General features: G+C 38.5%; 1 protein-coding gene across 12 annotated transcripts in view; it reads left to right on the top strand.

Moving 5' to 3' along the window:
* rims1b (regulating synaptic membrane exocytosis 1b) overlaps positions 1–21,669 on the top strand; it is a 59,075-nt gene that overhangs the window by 23,056 nt on the left and 14,350 nt on the right. For 4 of the 12 annotated variants that reach the window (XM_053229929.1, XM_053229927.1, XM_053229934.1 and 1 more), the window contains 17 exons: positions 392–1,275; positions 2,660–2,700; positions 3,574–3,684; positions 3,940–4,039; positions 4,216–4,339; positions 5,410–5,456; positions 5,635–5,753; positions 9,151–9,281; positions 9,787–9,958; positions 10,519–10,672; positions 12,173–12,229; positions 13,195–13,348; positions 14,016–14,129; positions 15,243–15,305; positions 18,731–18,820; positions 19,461–19,526; positions 21,070–21,153. In XM_053229929.1, coding sequence (XP_053085904.1) covers positions 392–1,275; positions 2,660–2,700; positions 3,574–3,684; positions 3,940–4,039; positions 4,216–4,339; positions 5,410–5,456; positions 5,635–5,753; positions 9,151–9,281; positions 9,787–9,958; positions 10,519–10,672; positions 12,173–12,229; positions 13,195–13,348; positions 14,016–14,129; positions 15,243–15,305; positions 18,731–18,820; positions 19,461–19,526; positions 21,070–21,153 — 2,511 coding nt within the window. Of the gene's footprint in view, positions 1–391; positions 1,276–2,659; positions 2,701–3,573; positions 3,685–3,939; positions 4,040–4,215; positions 4,340–5,409; positions 5,457–5,634; positions 5,754–9,150; positions 9,282–9,786; positions 9,959–10,518; positions 10,673–12,172; positions 12,230–13,194; positions 13,349–14,015; positions 14,130–15,242; positions 15,306–16,542; positions 16,621–18,730; positions 18,821–19,460; positions 19,527–21,069; positions 21,154–21,669 lie in introns of all 12 variants that reach the window. The other 8 variants (XM_053229937.1, XM_053229928.1, XM_053229931.1 and 5 more) reach the window with 8 other exon arrangements.

Here is a 21,669-nt window from a genome sequence, read left to right as displayed (position 1 = left end):
GACTGAAGGGTGCTAGATGGGACCTTTATTTAGGATAAATCTATGTTTATTTATGTTAAGTTTCTCCTCAGTTTACCATTGGATATTATAATGTATCGGTATGAAACTCCTTATTTGTTCAACATGGAAAAAGGATTGAAACTCCAGATGTCTGAAATCCAACATTCAATAGTTTATTGGTGTCCTACCCTTTCATTTTGCTCTCTTACAAAAAATGTTAAGCCTTGTAACCTAAAGGGCTTGCAATCTATGGTTCTATGTAGACTCCTACAACAGACTTTTCCAGTCAAGAAAAGGTTCCTCTTAGAATTTTTGAAATGATAACTATGTATAGAAGCCATTTTTTTTTCTAAGATCATACTATCAGATTTTATGTTTCCTTGTCCAATAGAAAGAGGCCAGTGTCTCTACATGAGCAGAATGGCAAGGTCATTGTCAGAGGTGAGAGGAGAGTGGGACCGGGCAGGCAGCTGAGTCAGGCTTCAGAAGATCGTGCTCCAGCAGAAAGGCGAGAGAGCAGGCGTCTGGAGAAAGGCCATTCACAAGAATATGACCACTCTGGTGACACTGCCCATCCTGACCAGAGGCGTAGAAAAGAAGAAGAGGAACGGGAGCGGGAAAGGCAGCGAAGGGAAGAGGAATACCAAAATCGCTACTGTAGTGATCCCAACCTGGCCCGCTACCCTGTCAAACCTCAGAAAGAAGAACAAGAGATGCGCATGCATGCCAAAGTGTCCAAAATGCGACAAGAACGTCACCACAGTGACATGGCCATCAATGAAGTAGGCCTGGCTCAAGATGGTTGTGAGACCCCAGGCAGCCGGCTAAGCAGGAGGGCAGCAGGCAATGAAAACCGCAAGGCACTACTGGAAAACCACAGGGCATACTCTGTGGACAGGACCGTGGGGGGTACTGCTGGTGGGGGGCCTGTACCCCTCCAAAAACAGGGTCACAGTGGTTCTCATATGAGCCCCGGGGGCTCCCAAGACCTCAGGGATGGACAGGATTGGGGCCTCAAAGGCTACTTGGAGCCTGGTTCAGCAGCATTACTGCACAAGACCAAGCGCGAGAAGGCTGCTGAAAGCTTCCGGAAAGATTCTTCTCTCAGTTCAGACCAGTCGGAGTGTCTCCGACCACCTCCTCCCCGTGGTTACAGGCCCAAACGAGGCCTCAACAAGAGGCAGATGTCCATTAGCAGTTCAGAAGAGGAGGGAGGGTCCACGCCCGAATATACTAGCTGTGAAGATGTTGAGATTGAGAGCATCAGCGAAAAAGGTACGGAAGTCTTCTGCTTTGGCTTAAGTAACTTTAAGGATGGTTAGGAATCAACAAATTTTTAGTTCCTTAGGTTTCTGTATGCATGTCAGTCCATACATAGCAAATATGTAGCAATTCCTGACAGTTACATTATGGATTTCACCATTCCCAACATTTGTTCTGAATTCTATCACCTGAAAACCATGCCTATAATTTCTCAAAAGTGCCCTTTTCCATTGAATTCTATTGGAAACAATGAACCAGAAGAAGCTTTTCAAGCCCCACAAACACACATAGCTAATGGAATCTTCCGTTAATTATTTTGCAAAGTACTGTAGATTTGGGAATTATATCAGTGGCCTAGTCACGTAACACAGTGACTGACTCTCAGTATAAAGGATTGTCATGGAATTTTAAGCCTGTTGCAAATTCACCAATGAGTATGCCATTACTTTTTAGGTTAATCTTGCCTGATGATTCACTTTTGATGCTTAATTGTGCATTCTTGCTAAGCTAGTTTCAAGCTTGACTGTTCATTGCTGTTGTTGGAATCCGTTTGAAGAAGAGACTAATTGAAGTTTTGTATGCCAAAACACCTCCCATCTGTGATTGAGATTTGATTTATGAAAGCTCCATCTGTAAGACAAATTCTTTTTAATCTGTTTTTTAGCTTTATGATTCATTCTGTACAGAGAGAACATAGTACCTGCGGACCGAGTGCTTTGAGTGACCTGTCTCTTTGCATTTGGATTGGTTATTGGTTATCTTTGTCCTTAGTTACTCTTGGACATTAGCCCTCCACTATGGTTGGATTTATGTCCTGGTGCAGCATGATGGATGGATTGTGTTGATACGGAAAAAGATCTTGCTGCAAGCCTTCCTAATATAATTTTCCATTATCTGTTGTGTATTATCTGTTGTGAATCTGTTGTGTATCATTCTCCCATATTGTTGCTTTAGGTCAAAGCTGATCTCACAAGATCTGACAGTAAATGCTTTAAATTCAAAGGTCAAATTTGGTCTGTGCTGAGGGCCAATGATGCCACATCCTTTTCTCATCCTCAAACAGTACACTCAGCATTGCTAAAAACTTGGGCTGTCAGACACAGTTTTACTTTTCAATTTGTATTTACATAATATCTACATATGCAAAGGCAATAATCCACATTTGAATGTTTCAATCCTGTGTTGTACTTTTGGTTGTCTAGCGTAAGTTTATCAAAACCTGCACTTCCTTTGTTACAAAGTATAGCACATACTGATGCATTGTTTATGACTCCAATTATATTAAAACTCACTGCACTAATAAAGTTAGTACTAATGGAGTCACAGTGGCTTCTTCTTCATAGCTACCAAACAATTTTCTGTATGATCTACAGTTCTCTTGTTTTTCTTTCTCAAGGTGACTGGGATTGCCATCCTCTAGACCCCACTGTATGGCATGTAAGTTTTATCAGACGGTATGTTCCTATATATCTTGGACAGGTGGTTTTGAATTAAGGAAACCTGAAGAAGGTTGGAATAGTCGATGGGGTTGGAGGATTTGATTGGGCCAGGAAATAATCCTGTATAAATGATGTTATTTTGTTTGAAGAGAAAAGCACTATTGTCAAGTATATTGGCTGTAATGAGTATAAATTTAGTAATATACACTTAGTGACCAGTTTGTTTGATAGAACCGCCATGTAGCTACTAGTATTAGCCATTTAATTAGGTAACACTACAATATACTGTACAGTAGAAACACTCTTTAGGTATATTATCAATGACTGTAGTCCAATGCTTTTGGCTCTATCAATTTTGTTTTTATGATAATATTCAAATAAATGAAAACGAAAGATACGACAGGTAACCTCACCCCAACCCCTACCCTTAAATTTTGTAACTGCTGATGTGATTTGAATTGTTACAAGTTTTAATTTGAGATCATGTTGAGCATAAGACTTTACTACTGTTACATTCATACAATTTAAGGACCTGATTAGTTACAGAGACAGCAAAATTTTGCATAACTTTTATTAACCTAGAGTTAATGTAAAAGTATTTTCATTAATGGTCTAAAAGCTTGATAACATGTAAAAAGCATCAGTTAACACCAACAGAGTGTTAGAAATCAAATGCAGCTGCTATATGCACAATGGCACTACTCTGATTACTTTGTGTTTTGCAAACTGTACAAATTCCTCAGCACACCTCTGATACAGTAGATGTCTAAGTCTTTGATTATGCACAGTGCTTTACTAGAGTGTGTGTGCATGTCAGCGAGACTGTGTCCATCATTAATGGGTCTGAAACCACCATTCCATTTCCCCTCAGCATCCTGTTACGTGGCAGCCATCAAAAGAGGGAGATCATTTGATCGGCCGCATCACTCTGAGCAAGCGCTCAGCCGTGCCTCGGGAAGCTGGCTCACTGCTCGGGCTGAAGGTGAGATTGACAGGGCACCACAGCCAAATTCTCTACATTACATCTCTACATTACACCTAAGTACAAGGCCAAGCTCTGTTTATTCCGTTTCAATCAAGGACGAGACATATGACCTGCACTGAATAGTACAGCATGTATCGTTTATCTTACCATTCAAAAATTTTCACAGAGTTTAAACCATTTGTACCAGATGTTGCGGAAGAACTTGTAGAAGAAGTTGTAGAACTTACCAAGTGCATGTTTTATTGTCATTAGGTGGTTGGTGGGAAAATCACAGAGACTGGGAGACTTGGAGCGTTCATCACCAAAGTCAAGAAAGGAAGTCTCGCAGATGTTGTAGGCCATTTACGAGCAGGTGAGGATTGTTGTTAATGTGTATCTTGAACAATAATGTGGCCAATAACAATGATGAATCTCATTACCATTCTCATTAATATTTGTTTCTCATGTGCTAACCTTTGTTCCTCTGTTTGATGGTACTCCTAACTGTTAGATGGAAGTTTGGCTAAACGGTAGCCATTTTGATTTCAGGTGATGAGGTGCTGCAGTGGAATGGGAAGGCGTTGCCTGGAGCAACCAAGAAAGAAGTATACAACATCATTTTAGAGTCGCAGTCTGCACCTCAAGTAGAAATAGTGGTTTCAAGGCCAATTGGGTAAGCATAGCACGTCATAAATTAATTGTTGTGTCTTTAAGACACTCCACTGTAATATGCTTATATTATATGTGACAATAAGATATGTATTGTCATTGTTGAGATGATTAACATCATTGTTGAGATTTTAGAGAGCTCCTGGATTGGCCTCACTTTTTCATGCGTACACATGTATTTTAAATAGAAATACAGTTGTTCCAGTTTCCCTCTTTCGTTAGCCATGTCCTGTCAATGTTTTTTGCCTGACTGTGTTTACCTGTTCTTTGTTTCATTCTGATTCGGTTGTCTATTTATACACTTGTTGCTTTTGTCCATGTCTTGTTGCTTTTGTTTTACGTCTGAGCTTTGATTTGTGCTTCCTACTTCAGTATTTTCCTACTTTAGTTCCCCCCTCTTACTATCTGACTGTTACTGAGCTTACTGTTCTGATTAATTATTATCTAGATTACTTGATCAAGCTAGGAGTCTTTATGTTTTAGGTATATGGTTAGTCTGTCCCCCTTTTCCCGTTAGATTATGGATTCTTTTAGGTCTCTTTGTGTCATACAATCTGACTCAGTTTGTATCATTCTGCTTTTACTAAATACAATCTGGATCTTCTAAATAAAGAATTCCTAATTAGCCTGAATGGTAAAGGAGTGACCATCTACATGAAGAAAGAATACAAAATGATCAGAAATGGCTTAGATGTGTAATATTTGGTGATTTAGTTGCTTCTTTTTTGTGTAATTTGTCAAATTGACATCAGTTTGCTTTGCTTTTCCACCGTATGTAAAAGATGCATCCATCGTATTCTTCCCAAAAACGTCCTCAGAAAGTTTTATAGAGCATATGAGTAAGTAAAGCCCTCAAACTGTGATAATGTACCCAGTGTCCATAGTGCCTGACCCTAAAGTATCCTCGAACCTAGGTTATTAGCAGTGCATAGCTACCAAGATCAAACCCTCTGATCCCGGCATGTCCCTTATTTCCTAATAATCAATATCCAGTGGGTTTAATCGCTTATATGTAAAGAAAGCCATATTTTTTAATATGTCTGTTAAAAATTTCCTTGTGTTGTTCTTTTAAAGAGACATACCAAGAATTCCAGAGAAGTCACATCCTCCTCTTGAATCTAGTAGGTTTTGTTGGTTAGATTTACACCAAATTCATTTGTGTAAATCTTTTTTTAGTTTTTTCTACGTAAGAACAATATACTATTTTACCTCATATCATAAAAATGTATTTCTAAGAATACCAACAGCATATTCATTTTAAAATAATATTTGATTGACTATTATTTTCTGTCGCATTAGCTGGTTCCAGTTCTATAGATGAGTCTCACAAGGTGGACCGTCCCTCCATCTCCGTCATGTCCCCTACCAGTCCGGGAATGTTGAGAGACCTGCCTCAGGACCTACCAGGCCAGCTTTCAGTAAGTACAAGCACAAAGATGAATACCAGTCATGCATGGTAATATTGTACCGTAGAAAGTGTATTAAAGGTGGCACATAATGATCAAATAATTAAATTTACATTGTCTTTAGCCATCCTGAGGCAGAATAGAGTAATAGAGAGTCCAGCTGACAGTGATACAAGTACTGCAGGGTGAGATCAAATGACTAGAAAAGAGTGCAAGAAAATTGTGGTCAAAATGCAGTGATCCAAACTAATAATTATGTAATTTTTCAAAGTAAAGAAGGCACAGTTGCATTAAGGAAGGAATAAAACACTTAGGGATGTGCTGGTTTAGGAAAATAATAAACATTGGATTGGTGTGTTGTGGCCTGAGTTACTGTCACTGGTTATTTTCCTATAACTCCATGGCCCGAAGTGTTTTATTCCTTTTATACTACAGCAATTTGCCAATCTTACTTTTTTCATTAATAAAAGAAACAACACACTGTACTTTTTATCAATTTATAGTTATACTTAATGTTGTGGAACATCCATGAAAGTCCATGAAGTTAGTTCTTGTTATCACTTACATTATAACAACTACAGTATATGGCCAAAAGTTTGTGGATACCTGATTATCACACCCATATGTGGTTCTTCCCAAACTGTTGCCACAATTGTCTAGGATATCTTTGTATGCTGTAGCATTACAGTTTCCCTTCACTGGAACTAAGAGGCCCAAACCTGTTCCATCATGACTACTCCCCTGCACAAAGCGATGTCCATGAAGACATTGACAAGTTCGGTGTAGAAGAACTCGAGTGACCTGCACAGAGCCCTGACCTCAACCCCACTGAACACCTTTGGGATGAACTGGAATGCTAACTGCACCCCAGACCTCCTCCCCCAACATCAGTGCCTGATCTCACTAATGCACTTGTTGTTGAATGATCACAAATCCCCACAGCCACACTCCAAAATCTAGTGGAAAGCCTTCCCAGAAGAGTGGAGGTTATTATAAGAGCATTATAAAATCTGGAATGGGATGTTCAACAAGCACAAAGGGGTGTGATTGTTAGATGTCCACATGCTGATGTTGGCCATATAGTGTATAAACAGTTGCTGCCTTACTAGCCTCCTGTTTTCACCTTTGAAGTGAATTAAAAATACAGCTTGTCATGTTGCCAAGAAAGCAGTCCTTAAGAATTTCCTTACATTATTGTTGACTGTTACAAAGCACTGAAACTGGAGGCTCCTTCTGTAAACATTAAATAAACATCTCCTTATAGAAATCTCCACCATACATACCACACCATCCACTTTTTAGGGTCATTGATGAGTCTTTTCTTGAAGACAGTGGGGGAAATTACAGAGCAAACAATGTTGTTTTCAAACTGTGGCACTAACCAGCGATCATCTAACATAGCAGTTCTTATGGTCTTAAGTAATTCTAAAGTCAATATTTGATCCAATATCTTATTAAATGTATAGAAATGCTAAGATAGCATAATAAAAATGAGCAAATTTGTCACTGTAAATAACACTAATTTGCCATTTGGTAGGTTAATGCTAGGGCTAGTGCTCAGTATTGGTTTGTCTGATGAAAAAGTAATAATAATAAGTAATATATTTCTACTGACCTATTAGCATTGGCAGTACTCACACTGAAAAACTCACACTTTATCTTTAAATGATAAATAGGAACACAACATTAATGAATTCAATTCAATTCAATTCATTTTTATTTGTATAGCGCTTTTTACAAAGGTCATTGTCTCAAAGCAGCTTTACACAAACAAAAGTAAAGTGAAGTGTGTGTGTGTGCCGTCTCTGATGAGCAAGCAGGGCGACGGTGGCAAGGAAAAACTCCCTGAGATGGTGATAGGAAGAAACCTTGAGAGGAACCAGGCTCAACAGAGAACCCATCCTCATATGGGTTTACACTGTAGTGTGCGTGTGTGTGAGCACAATGTGTGTTGGTGTAGTCCATGGAAAACAGCTGAAGCGTTTTCGTGGCAGTATGAAGCATTGCCGGTGGACAGGTCCAGAGTGAAGGGGGGGAGGTCTGGATCACCGGCAGCTCAGGAGTGTAGCTCGGCAGAAGGAGAAGGAAAGTGGTTAGGTACACTCACAGTCACCGTGTGGAGATAAAACTCAACATCCACGAGTCCCCCAGATCTACTCCTTTGATAAAAACACTAGTCGCTAAATGCTAGGTTAAATAAATAAGTCTTCAACCTCGACTTAAACACTGAGACCGTGTCTGCTTCACGTACATTAACTGGGAGACTATTCCATAATTTTGGGGCTTGGTAAGAGAAAGCTCTGCCCCCTGCCGTGGTTTTGGCAACGCGTGGTACTGATAGACAGCCTGCATCCTTAGAGCGAAGTAGGCGCGGCGGAACGTAAGGTACTAACATATCGCTTAAATACTGCGGAGCGAGACCGTTTAATGCTTTATAGGTTAGGAGTAATATTTTAAATGAATTTAATTTTAAATTTAAATTTAAATTTAAATATTTTAAATGAATGTGATGCTATTTTCAACAACTAGCACACAGTGGGGTGCTAGCAGGCACTAATCACTGACTTCGATGGACAACATAGCGTAATTTCAACGCCAAGCACCATGCAGTCATGTCTGTGGTTTATAAGTGCATCAGCTTTCTGAATAATAAGAACCATCAGGAATCTGAGCTGTCTGGAGATCGCATTTCCGTAATCCAGTTTTGACATAATTGTTTACACACAGTGCAGTTTTCCATGGCTTATTTAGTCACAACATGGCTTACTTATTTAGTCTGAAGGCGCCATGGCAGTCACAAAATCTTTGATGTGTGCAACCACATCTGTAAACACATAGCAGACATGGTTTATAATTAAACAATATGTTTTTTAAGCCTTTTTAAGTGTTTGCTGTTTGAGTTGAGAGAAATATTTGTATTTGTAAATTTTTGATTTCTAGACTGTCATGAAACAAGTAGAAACGATTAAAAACAAGTTACTGTTTTATTAATATTACTATTTAACATTAATTTCCAATTTTAGTGTGTGCCAAGAAAAATAAAAATTAAAATTAAAGCTGTTTCTTTTTTTTCCCATTTGAATTTCAAAATGAAAAACAAATTAATGCAGCGTACACGGTCTGCACTGCTTGGTTAAATTCTACCACCTTAAAATCAGTACTGGTCCATTATAGATTACAACTGCGACTGCCTTTTCCACTTAAGGTGTAATATTTGTATATTAGGTGCAGTATTTGTATATTAGGATGGTAATTGTGTTGTGTCGTCTGAGATGTGTGTGTTGAATTTATCGTGTTGTGACCAAACACCAAGAAAAATTCCTAATACATGTAAAAGTATATGGCAAAAAAAAAAATGATTCTGATATTGTTCAGGCCCTAATATGGACTGTGTATGTTTTTCACCAAGGTGAAACTGTGGTACGACAAAGTGGGCCATCAGCTTATCGTCAACGTATTACAAGCCATAGACCTGCCTTCTCGTCCAGACGGCAGACCACGCAACCCTTACGTCAAAATGTACTTCCTTCCTGATCGGAGGTGAGTATTGCTAAGTGATTATTGTACTTATAGCCATGGTAAAGAGACCCAAAGCTACTTTTCTCAAGGATATTTTGGCATCTTTCAGAAAAAAAAAATCTTTGATATGAATTGTGAAATTAAATGTGAAATCAAAACTGATTGGATTAGATACCAATCTTCCGGAAACTTCCCCTCGCCTCTAAACAGCCCGCACCTATGAGCAGGTAGGTCTAAATTTTAAGTTATTTAGTAGTCTGTAAACTCGAACATAGTGGCCATTCACAACTACGCTACCTTAGAGATTACATTCTTCCGGTGCGACCAGTTGCAGTTCTGTATCTTAAATTATTATTAAAGTAAAACTACTTTCACTTTCCCCTGTGAAAAATACATATTAAACAGATACAGCCGATTCTGTGTATCTTTGAGGTATACCATCCCAGTTTCTGAGTAACAATCTTTCAACAATCTTTCACAATTTCTCTATTTAATACACACACACACACACTGTGATCTCTTTCAGTGACAAGAGCAAGAGGAGGACGAAGACGGTGAAGAAGAGCTCAGAGCCAAGGTGGAACCAGACGTTCCTTTACTCACACGTTCACCGCAGGGACTTCAGAGAGCGCATGCTGGAGATCACCGTGTGGGACCAGCCGAGAGCGCAGGAGGAGGAGAGCGAGTTCCTTGGAGAGGTCTGTTTATATCACAAGGAGAAATCCACTTCAGCATTTTATTGAAATTACACATCTTCTGAGATTAGTTTTCTATCTGGGTTAATATCTGGGGGCAGTCGTGGCCTAATGGATAGAGAGTCGGCCTTGTAACCCGAAGGTGAACCTGAAGGGCGTGGGTTCGGGTCTCAGGTCCGGCAGGGATTGTAGGTGGGGGGGAGTGAATGACTCTCTCCCGGACTTGTAACCCAAAGGTGAACCTGAAGGTCATGGGTTCGAGTCTCAGGTCCGGCAGGGATTGCAGGTGGGGGGGAGTGAATGTGCTCTCTCCTACCCTCAATACCATGACTGAGGTGAGACCCTTGAGCAAGGCACCGAACTCCCAACTGAGCCCGGGCGCCGCAGCAAAAAAGGCTGCCCACTGCTCCGGGTGTGTGTTCACTACTGTGTGTGTGCACAAATACTTGGCCACTTCATAATTAGAGTTAGACTTATTATGACTCTATTATAGTCATATTCTAGTCAGATTTCATTTAAGATAGTTTACAGTAGTAATGGACTCTCGTTCATCATTTTTCCAGATCCTGATTGAGCTTGAAACGGCTCTGTTGGACGATCAGCCACACTGGTACAAGCTGCAGACCCATGACGTGTCCTCTCTCCCTCTACCACAACCCTCCCCATACCTCCCCCGCAGACACGTCCACACCGACAGCCCTAGCAAGAAGTTACAGAGTGAGTGTCATGTCTGTGCATGTTTTTCATCTATGAAAGAAAAACAGGCAAAATTGTTTTCACAGTATAATAAGGGACTTCTGTTCTAAATCTGAACTAAACTGAGGCTCATACAAACATGTTTAGAGAGTAAAAATAAGTTTTCCTAGAGCATTGTATTGTAGCTCTGCTTATTATTCTCTGTAATGTGTTCTCAATACTCTGTAAGCATTTTACTAAGTCTGTTATTACATCTTTTATAAAGAATTAATTAATTCCTTAATATTTTTTAAACATGTTTTTATAACACGGTGGTCTTGAATTCTCGATTCAGATTAGATGGTTGATTGTTGATTAATTTTCTATAGTAGCAGCTCTGACAATAGTGCTGGCTGCAAGGCAAATCACAGGTTTATCATAGGTCATCTTCAAGACATGTTAAAGAAATTGCTGCATTGTTACATTCTAATTAGTGTAAACCTAAAAATCTACACTTAGGCTCCTGAGTGATGTAAAGAAAAAGCATTCACCCTATCATCAGGAGATTGTGAGTTTGATTCCCAACGATGCCACAGCCATCTGTGGCCAGGAGCTACCACTCTCTCCCCTGTCAATCACAGCAAAATTAACCAATCACAGGCATCTGTGAGCTCATGTATGTTGAAGAGGGCAGATAGCGCTTTCTTCCAAGTGTGTTAAGCTGCCCTGTGATGCAGCATGAGCAGCAGTTCCATGTGTCTCAGCTGGTTTCACGTGTCTCAGAGGAAGCACGTGCTAACCTTTACCCTCTAGTGGCTGTTGTATGAGAGGGGAGAGCTGGCTGGTGGGTGGGAATTGCCAGGGGAGAAAATAGGAGGAAAATAGGAGAAAATAACAAAAACAAACAAACAAAAAAAAACAATCCGCTAGTTTATTTGGGACAGCTACCTTGTAGCTAAACATAGCGGCCAAATTAACAGTTACTTACCATATAGGTTACAGTTACTAACTGTAGCTTATCTGTTGCTATGACAATTTATCAGCCTGGCTAGAAACTGTCCATCAATGAGGACAACTGTTGACCAGCTAATGGCGAATTTAAGCAACGACAGTTACAGCAACCAGAACTAAAGCTGAGTTCACGAAGCAGTCATGGAAACCAGGGTCACTAAGCAACAACTCTAATGCTACAGCAGAACAGAGTGTTGGACAGTCTAAGAAAAGGTCATTTATATAAACATGAGAAAGTAAAAGCAAAACAACAGGCTATCTCAGTGTTCTTCTGGCTGCCGTAGCCATCCCTGCCGCAGTGGATCACAGCAATAGCTGGGCTTCAGTCAGTAATTGTATATCTACAAAGTGGCATATATTCTAGGTTTACTTGATAAAAGCTTGGTGTAGATACAAGGTTGGTGTACCTAATAAACTGTCTTGATTGGAATGAACTGTGCTGCGAGTGCGGTCTCCAGGCTGCACATTGTGTCCTGTGTGATGCCCTATTTTTTTAGCTGTTCAACTATATGCTGTGTGTGTATGTCTCAGGATCTCATCGCATCATTGAGACTGATTATGATGATGCTATTACGGTAGTGTCTTCAGGTGGGTGGGGCGGGCGCATGGTGACCGTAATCACGCCATAGCTGTCCACCACAGGATGAGAGAGAGAGAATAAAGACCTTTTGTGCTTGAAGACAATCAGATCCATTACAGAGAGTTGATTTCTTGGAATACTAGCCTTATATGCAAGTACTATATTAGGAAACATCTGAAAACTGAAATTACCCAATTTATTAACTCTTATGAACCAAAATATTGCATTCATACTCTATTAGTGTCTGTCAATTATAAACTCCAACTTATAGTTAAAGATGTAGCTTTAGCCCTAGTCCAAATATGCTGATTAAATAGTTCGTTGTATATTTGTTGTTTATTAGGCATGAGGTCAGTCTCTCTCCCCCTCTGCTGGGCTTTTGTAGTAATGAAGCTGTAACCACAGAGAAAACACTCACAAACTGCATGAAAACTAGGAATGGCGCACAGTAGTACCACTTACAACACCTTCATAAGGCCTAGAAGTGTTATAAAGCTGGCGGAACTCTTGTTATTAAGCAGAAATAACAGATCGTGGCGGCTTAATACACTCTGATACAGGCCTTATGACAATATGCTAATTTTGTGTTCATTTTCTGTTGCATGCTTATAGCATAGTTTGCTGTAGATTTAAGCTTTATGCTTATCATTCTGGTTTAGCTATATAATCTCATGAAGCTTAGGGATGTGTTTAAGGGTTAAGACAAGTGTGGGAATTGGAGATCAGTTTTAATAGCCAAGTACGATATCACTAAAAGGAATTAAGAGTGTGGGCCTTTTGCTTCTTTTTGGCATGTTGTAGAGTTCAGCAGTTGTGCTGGTAGTTCGGCACAATCCTCTCGCATGGTAGTTTTAGTTGGATCTTTTTAACTGATACCTGTATATTCATTCTTGTGGCATTAATGATATAGATTTATGAATTGTATGTGTGCGCGTGTGTGTGTGTGTGTGTGCGTGTGTGTGTGATATACCAGCAGCAGAGAGGAACTCTAGAGAGAGGGAGAGGTGCAGCACTCTGACAGTTCCCGAGAGGCAGGCAGCCATTCAGCATCGCTCTCGCTCCGTCTCCCCACACAGAGAGGACCAGTGTAGAGGACGTTCACGCCACACACATGTCCCCATGCAGAGGTGAACCTCTAACACACACACACACACACACACACACATCTAATCTATACGCACATGAATAAGGGGCTGTATTCAGAATTGAGTTACGTATGCATAGTGAGGAGCTAATACAGAAATGACACCTTTTCTTTACAGGAGCACATATCACATTAATGGAAACACTGGCACTATTTTATTAATTTCACAACTCAAAATAGCGAATTTAAAGTGTAATAAAATAGCCTACATTCCTCAAACACACACACACACACAGAATACATGAGCCACATGACCTTGTGGCTTGTATGTTAAGTTGTATGTTAACATTTGGTTCAGAATATGAAAAAAAAAGTAGAATGTGCTGGAAAATTAAAAATTAATTGTAATAATCTGAATGGGGCCCTCACTAAATCGACACGCATAAGCACATGCATAATCCTAATATGAATAACTTTCCCATAATAGTAGATAGTGACATAACCTTTGTATAGATACTAACGCAGTCACATTGATCTTCACACTGCTACAGGAAATGATTAGCTACTGAATACATGAAGGTGTGTTAAAAGTAGGTAAACCACTAAACTCTGAAGGAAAAAAACAAAAAAAGATAATTCCACAAGTGATGCCATGTTGTAAGGTGCAAGTCTTCTTTTCTCTCTCTTTTTCCTTCTCACCCTTTTCTCAGGAGTCTGGATGAAATTCGCCAGAAACGTCATCATTCCCAGTCACCCACTCACTACTACAATCCACAGCAGGAGCACCGATCTGGAGACTCAGACTATGACTACTCAGAGGACAGGTACTTTAAATACATTTTTCTCCCGTTTGAAAATCAATGCATTACATCATAACACACATGTTCTCTGACTTTCCAGTTTGGTGTGGAACAAAAACTCTGAACAAAACACTACTTTTGAAGCCGCAGCCATATTCTGTGTAAATTGTGCTCAATCCGCTCAACCGCATTTCAGTCTTTCTAACCAGAAACACATTCGACTGCAAATGTGGTTAAAATCTTATCAGGATACAATCCAGATACCAGACACATGAAACCATCAGGTAGAAATGAAATCAATTACAAGGTTCTGTCTTCTTATTAGATTTCTGCCCTGGTGTGAGTGCTGCTCTAAAAATCACAGAATCACAAAGATGCCCATATTTTAAGGGACAAAATAGAATATAAAGCCATGATGATACAAAGTACATGGTGATTTTTCCATCACTATCAAATCGAAATTGTATTATAACAGTATTATATATTTCAAGTACATGTATACTGTACATGCAAACACTGTTTCCGTCAAACATGGTTGAAAAAAAGTACATAATAATTATTGGTACATATGCATAATTTGGAAAAATACTATAAATGCACATCTGTACATCTTGGAAAAATACTTTTTTTTTCAATTCCAATCTTAGCACACCGGTGTTAGAAAATAGGTACAGTTTCCCAAAGTATAAACATTGTGTCAAAGGTACAAGACTAGTTCTTACTGTCCAATGATGTACCTTAAACAAGTTTTAAAGGTATGCTACACCCTCTAGATCCACAACGTAAAGTTTCCAAGCATGTACCCTTGAGGTATACCGTCCAAGCATTTAAATACAAAACAGTACAGGCTGCAGGTGAAGTTGTATAATCTCAAGTTTTCCAAGTTATACAGCATCCTTGATGAGTATTTCTAGTGTACCACATAACTCATTTAAACCTGTGTGTATGCTCTCAGACTTGTTTATGTACTACTAATTGTACTAATACGACTAACGAATCATTCAGTCACATCATACTGTGGTTATACAATATTAATATGGTGTTTTCTAAACATATGTCTGTCATTTTTGTATTTCTGTTGACTGACTCTTATGTTTGCCGTTTACATTACTTTGGTTTTGTGTCATGAACATCAAGTGAGGTCCTGGAGATGCACAGATCAATCCGGGGCGGGAGCGCTGAGTGCCTGCACACAAACAGGTAAAACTGAGAAAAATGAGAGCTGATGGTAAAGTGGACTTCAGTTCCAAGATTTTGACTTGAATGCATTTCCAAGCATCCTTTGCTATGGCAGTTTGCTTCTTCTAAAACACCCAATGTCTTATTTAGTTATGTTCAGAACTCAAAACTGAACACACTGAATTGTAACAGTAATATTAATTATATTAATAATATTACCAGTAATCTGAAAGAGCTAAAACCAGGGATGGACAAATCACAAGTGAAAGTGTTAATGTATTGCCCAGTGTCGTGTTTTGGTGGCCCGGAACCTGACTAAGCTAAGAAATGGTAGCTAGTGTAATGTAATAACACATGGCAAGCTAGTTAGCTAGTTAAGTTCATTAGGAGATAAAAACAATACATCAATAGATACAAGCAATTATATTCATTCCCCTGTAGGACATGAGTCAGCCAGTTATTTTCCTTTTCTAAGAAAGTGTCTGATGTAGCATTTTGTGTTTGCTTCCCTGGAAAAAAGTCAGCAAGGTGTTGACCAGTGTTTGGCTATGAGTTGCGGTGCTTTCTCTTCACATTGCACATCAGGGATATTATTTGAGTCTGGCTCGCATCTTTATTTTTTCTTGACTCCTCACATTATCAGTAACTTCGTGTCGTGTAAGCACAAGAGGTATTTGGCTTTACGCTGCACTTTTTTGTTTTCACACACCTGCATTTTCTTTTTTCTTAAAAGATTGTGTAAGGTCATTAATCTGACTACTAAAAGCCGATAAGTGTAGTGCAGCAAGAGGTGAGATTCTGAATGAGCAGTGTGTACTAAAGGTTACAGCATTAAGGTCCATTAAAAAAACGAGAAACATATTTTGTTTAAAGATACATACCAAATAAAAACTTATTAGAGGGTTTTTTTCTAGAGAGAAAAAACACTGGTGGCTGCGTGCATACTGAGCCTACTTGTCCACCAGGCAACTATGCACAAAACACTAATAGCCTTGACATGTAATCTTGTCCCAGGCGCTCAGGCTACTGATTTGTCCACCCTTATTAATGGATTAAGTATAAATCTGCTGAAAATCACAAAAAGCATAACGCAGGTTAAAGCAGTACATCATTTATTTGAGTACAATAACTATACATACGCTCAGTTTTCTTTTCTATGCATGCCTAATTTGCATGTTTACATTTCTTTCTTGTTCACTAATGCACTTTTTTCTTTACCCTTCTCATTGCATGGCCTTTTGCGCATTAACTTTGGTAGGAACTTAGCTAGACACTGTAATACTTTGCCCCCAAAGATGCCTTTGTTAGTGAATGGCATTCACAAAGACATATACAGGTAAGATCTGACTCTGTAGTAGACTGTGTTGTTAAGAGTAATAACTTCATGTGTTGCCCCTTGTGATACATAATACCCGTGTTTCTCCTTCTAGTTCTTTTACACAATTTGTGTGGTTTCTTGACCTGTTGCTTGGTTTAGCACTTAAATTACATAACCAGGCTCTGGTATTTGGTCTTTTTGTTTTGGCTTTCTTGCACGCTTTTCTGTTTATTTCTTTATTCCCATGCTAAGCTCCACCCTTCCCGCATGCCTAAAGAGCAAATCAACACGGCGACTAGAAGGGGGTGGGGTCTCACATCGTAGCCCCACCCCACAGCGTGTGCTCAGGTTTACAGATGAGGTCAGCATTAGGTAAGCACCCTGAAGATATTTAGGTTTGGAAACAAATGTGAAGTAGCACGTTTCTCTATTTTAGCATATATACAATGTATAGTATATATGGCTGGTATCTAGAGTTGTGTTTGGGTCAGTTTTTAATCTCACGGAAGATCTGACCACGCCCACCCGATCCCACAGGAACTCAGACCACGCCCAGCCACTCCTACAGAAATTTACCACACCTTTCTACTCTCAGATAAATCCTGACCACACCCACCCACTCCCATAGGAACTTTGACCACGCCCACCTACTCTTTAAGCATTTTATTGTTACATTTTTCTTCCTTTTCTAGTTTTTACTGTTTGCTTTTTAAAAATTTTCTTTATTAATGCTTTCTTTTAAAAGATTCTATATTTAAATTAATTTCAACTAATTGTTCTATTATTTTATTCTATATTTTCTTTTTTTCACTGTTTTTTTTTACTTGTTACTTTATTACTTCTGATTAACTCACAGCTCTGACCAAACTCTGACTATCCTTGAATATTATCTAATGATCCCATAATATAAACTGCGAACAGTAGAAAACGCTGATTCATCCAAGAACATTTTTTAAGTACAGCTGTTTCTTAGTTCCCAAAGTATCTATGTTATATTCGTAACAAGCATCTAAATATTGAACGTTGCCACTAATTAAGATGTTAGCGATTGTAAAGACACACGAATATACATTAATACTTTAGTCAGGGTTGTAGAGCAGTAGAGCTGGCCTGCTGTAAATCCATGCAGCTCATTTGCTAGAATGTAATTAGTGGCATTTTTAAACCTTCTATTAGCCCTAACTGCTGAAGCTCCATGAATTTATCTTCAGTGCTGATTTACCTGAAGACATTTGGAGCATGTTCTTTGTACATGGATTCAGATTGTTCTTGTAGAACTTTAATCAGCATTGTTTATGAACAGTGTCAGGTTTCAGGGTAGTACAGTCTAATGATGAGCTGGCTGAAAACGAAAAAGACTTAAGAGTGGAAAATAGAACCAGGGCTGGATGCCAGGTGTGTGTCGATATCCTGCACCTTCAGACCAAGTTTGTGTCCCGGCCAGCTGGCCAAAGAAAAAGGCACAGTCCCAAATCACTAATGAGTCGATCTGGCAGCTAGAGGCAGAAACTCTCCACACTGAGTGACTGACTCAGCTCATAAAGTTCCCACAATGCACCATTCCCAAAAATGTGGTTTAAACATGCTTTCCGTTCAGTGACTAAGTGGTAGACTGATCAATCCACACACACATACATAAGAGTTTATTAATAAGTGTTCCTGATGCTTTCTTTCTTTCTTTCTTTCTTTCTATTTTTTTTGTTGTTTTTGTGTCTTAATGTTTTTGTATATTAATTCATTCATTTTTTTAAAAAACATTTTTAAACATTCTATTTTACTTCATTCTTTATCTTCTATTTTTATTTTGTTCTTTTCTTTTTCTTTTTTTCACTATTTGCTTTTTATTTTTGCATTATTAATTTATTCTTCTTTCCTTAAATATTCTGTTTTACTTTATATTTTTCTGTTTGCTTTTTTGTTGTGTTGTTATATTTACTTTATTCTTTCTTTCTTTCTTTCTTTCTTTCCAATTTCTTTATTAATTTTTTTCTTTAATTTTTCTATTTTACTTCATTTTTTATATTTATTTAAATTTTTTTTACATTTTTTTATTATAATTTCTTTCTTTCTTTCTTTCTTTCTTTCTTTTTCTTTCTTTCCTTCCTTCCTTCCTTCCTTCCTTCCACAGTGATCTTCAGCCCTCGTTGGACAGAGTGCGAAGTGCCAGTACGACCTGTTTGAGGCCTGAGAGCAGTTTCCGCTCCCCTGACAGAGAAAGGTACAGAGAAATGAAAGGGAAAAAATAAAAGGAAAGAAAGCAAAAAAATGAAAAACACTCAAAAATTAAAGCAGTGATCACACACACACACACAACTACTCCTACTACTACTACTACTACAACTACAGAGTGTTCCAGAAGTAATGGCACCTTTACTGAAATATTTGGCAGTCCATACATTGTTATTTTTGTTTATTATTAATTGATTTCTGTTTTGAAAAAGTCTTTATTGTGAGCACATTTCACAAAATGGAACATAATTGTAAGATGTGCTGCATTTCAGCACAGAGCCTCTGTTTTATTTTCTGTTTGAACATTCTGTTCTGCACCTTGCTAATATAAATTTTTATCTGCTCCGATGTGATTTTTTTTCCCACTTTCACCACCCTATTATTTCTGGAACAGCCTGTACATTCACTCCTCTCAGTACTATTTAAATCCTTTTGTATACGCTGTACAGCCTGATGCTAATTTGAAAATACTGTAATAACAGCCGAGACTCTGTCCTCAGGCCAAAATGAGAGACACCCATCCCATCATGGAGCTCCATTTTATCTATAGTTTAGCTTTCCACTCAGCTGCTTTCTCATTCTTCATCTGTTCTTTTGTTCTTTACTCATTTATCGCCTGCCATGCTCAGGCTATCAGGCAGTTTGGACAGGCCTGTGTGCACAAAAACTAACAAGAAATCCATTGACAATGACAGGTGAGATTTTCAGAGCATCATTCACTTATTTCACTCTTCTGTCTCTTGACACCTCCGCTTTTCACTTTCTGTCTCTTCGCGTTCATAGATTAGGGGTGTGGCAGTATAATGTGATGAGGAAATCTAAAAACAGTTGTACTGCTAATGTAGACTCATTCTTAAAGGATAATCATGGAAAATATCAGAAAATAGTATTTCTATATTGTCTTGATGCACTAGGTTTAGAGTGAGCTCCTTAAAAGTCTATAAAAAAAAATTGCTGTTTTCTGAAATGAATAATTTAATTGCTGCACTGCCTCTGAAAATTTGACCTTATAAGTAGATACTTTGACACCGAAAACTGTCATAATGTATTTTTCATAGCATTTATTTTTCATATCTTATCACTTATTACAGACTCTTTTATTTTAATACACACTAATCTCTTTTTTCTCTTCAGTCTCACTCTTTCATTCAAACATTCTATTAATCCATTCATTATGGTTCAAATTCATAGTTGGCGATTTAAGTTCATGTATTACGTCAATGATTACGCGAAGTTCTCAGTGTTCAGACTCGGTTTACGCAGATGCTTGAGTTGATTTCCTGGGCAGCACATTCAGATCATTAAAGTGACCTGTATGCAGTTTATGCCTCTGGAGTTGTCTCTGATGTTCACTTTTGGACAGTTTTTGTCTAAAAAAACCCCAGAAAACTGGGGGATAGAAAATATGGACTGACAAAGCATTTTTCCCCTTTGCTGTCAATTGCAATATGTTGTAATATAAAAATAAGAGACAGTTAAAAGGTAGGTAAAGATGCAAATAAATATCTAATAGTAGTGGTCTAATATATTACTATAACTTCTCAATTTAATAATATGGGTTCCACTCTCATTTATTGGCTGCCGGACTATAAGATACTACTTGACATAGTACGTTCTGTTTTTTGTTTTTGCACTGTAGGTGGAAAAAATGAGGTAGCTTAATGTTTTGTACCTTATTTTCAGTAGAAAATAATTTATTTAATGTCATGCAACATATTAATTTTCATGCACAAATGAATGTGATAGACTGAGTTCCTGAAATTATGTGCGCATACAGTATGATTTTCATGCTTTAATTGTGCTAGGTTGAATTTTTGAATTGTAAATTTAAAATGTACCCATATTTGGTTAGTTTTCCGCTCTTAACAACTTGTGCCCACAATTTAATGGCCAAGCTGACCAAGCAGTCATCTGCAAGGGTTAAAGCTTACTCGAAGTAGTCCTAGGTGGAGATCCTAATTTTATTATAAGAATTAATGTGCCGAATAAAACTTGGTCTTTGGTATAAGTATTGTCTCCAGTTAAGATGCAGGCTACAGGGATGATTCATACAAGTAATTCATCTTTAATGTTAATTCTTAAGTTCAAGGTCAGACTGGCACACCTCTGAATATGGCCCTATTTTAATTTACTCTTTAAACGCCTTGCTTGCCTTTTCGCTATCTCATGCATGTTTTTATTTTCTGGATTTCTTTTCTCTGCACCTCATCCTTTCTGTCGTTTCATTCCTGCATTCAGGATCCAGCCCACCTCCATCCTGCGGGGCAGCAGGTGGAGGAGAGATGGCCCAATCCGGCCCTTTGCACACTCCAGCCAGGACAGGTGCATTCTGGTTAATCCCAAATCCAAAATCTACCTTTTAAACTCTCGATCTGGCACTGTTGCTCCATTCAGGCTCATTTTTGCAATTTTTCAGTTTTGGTGCAGTGTGCAGCAAAGTTTGGGTGTTTCAACTATATAATTCCCACTGTTTATTTAGTGCAAACCCAAACTTCATTACACGGTGCCCATTTAAAGAAGTCTGGGTTTTTACTATAAACAGTGGGAATTATCTATCAAAAAGCAGGAAACCCTTTTTACAGTGATTTGTTTATTTAGTGCAAACCCAAACTTCATTACAAGTGTAAAAGCAGAATGGTGCTGTAGGTTTGAGGAAGCATCCTCTAACACATCCAAATTCAGAACAATTTGTCTTACGACTTCTTCCAAGCCCAAATTTATTCAAACTCAGACACAATTCCCATGAGATCAGGTTGATTTGATGGTAATTGTGTATTAGGTTATAAAACCAATGTCTTTTCTTCTTCCACCACATTTCTCGTATTTGCTTTTTCTGTC

This window comes from Pangasianodon hypophthalmus, chromosome 26 (genome assembly GCF_027358585.1).
Source record: "Pangasianodon hypophthalmus isolate fPanHyp1 chromosome 26, fPanHyp1.pri, whole genome shotgun sequence".
Lineage (NCBI taxonomy): Eukaryota > Metazoa > Chordata > Actinopteri > Siluriformes > Pangasiidae > Pangasianodon > Pangasianodon hypophthalmus.
This window is presented reverse-complemented; position numbering and strand designations above follow the sequence as displayed.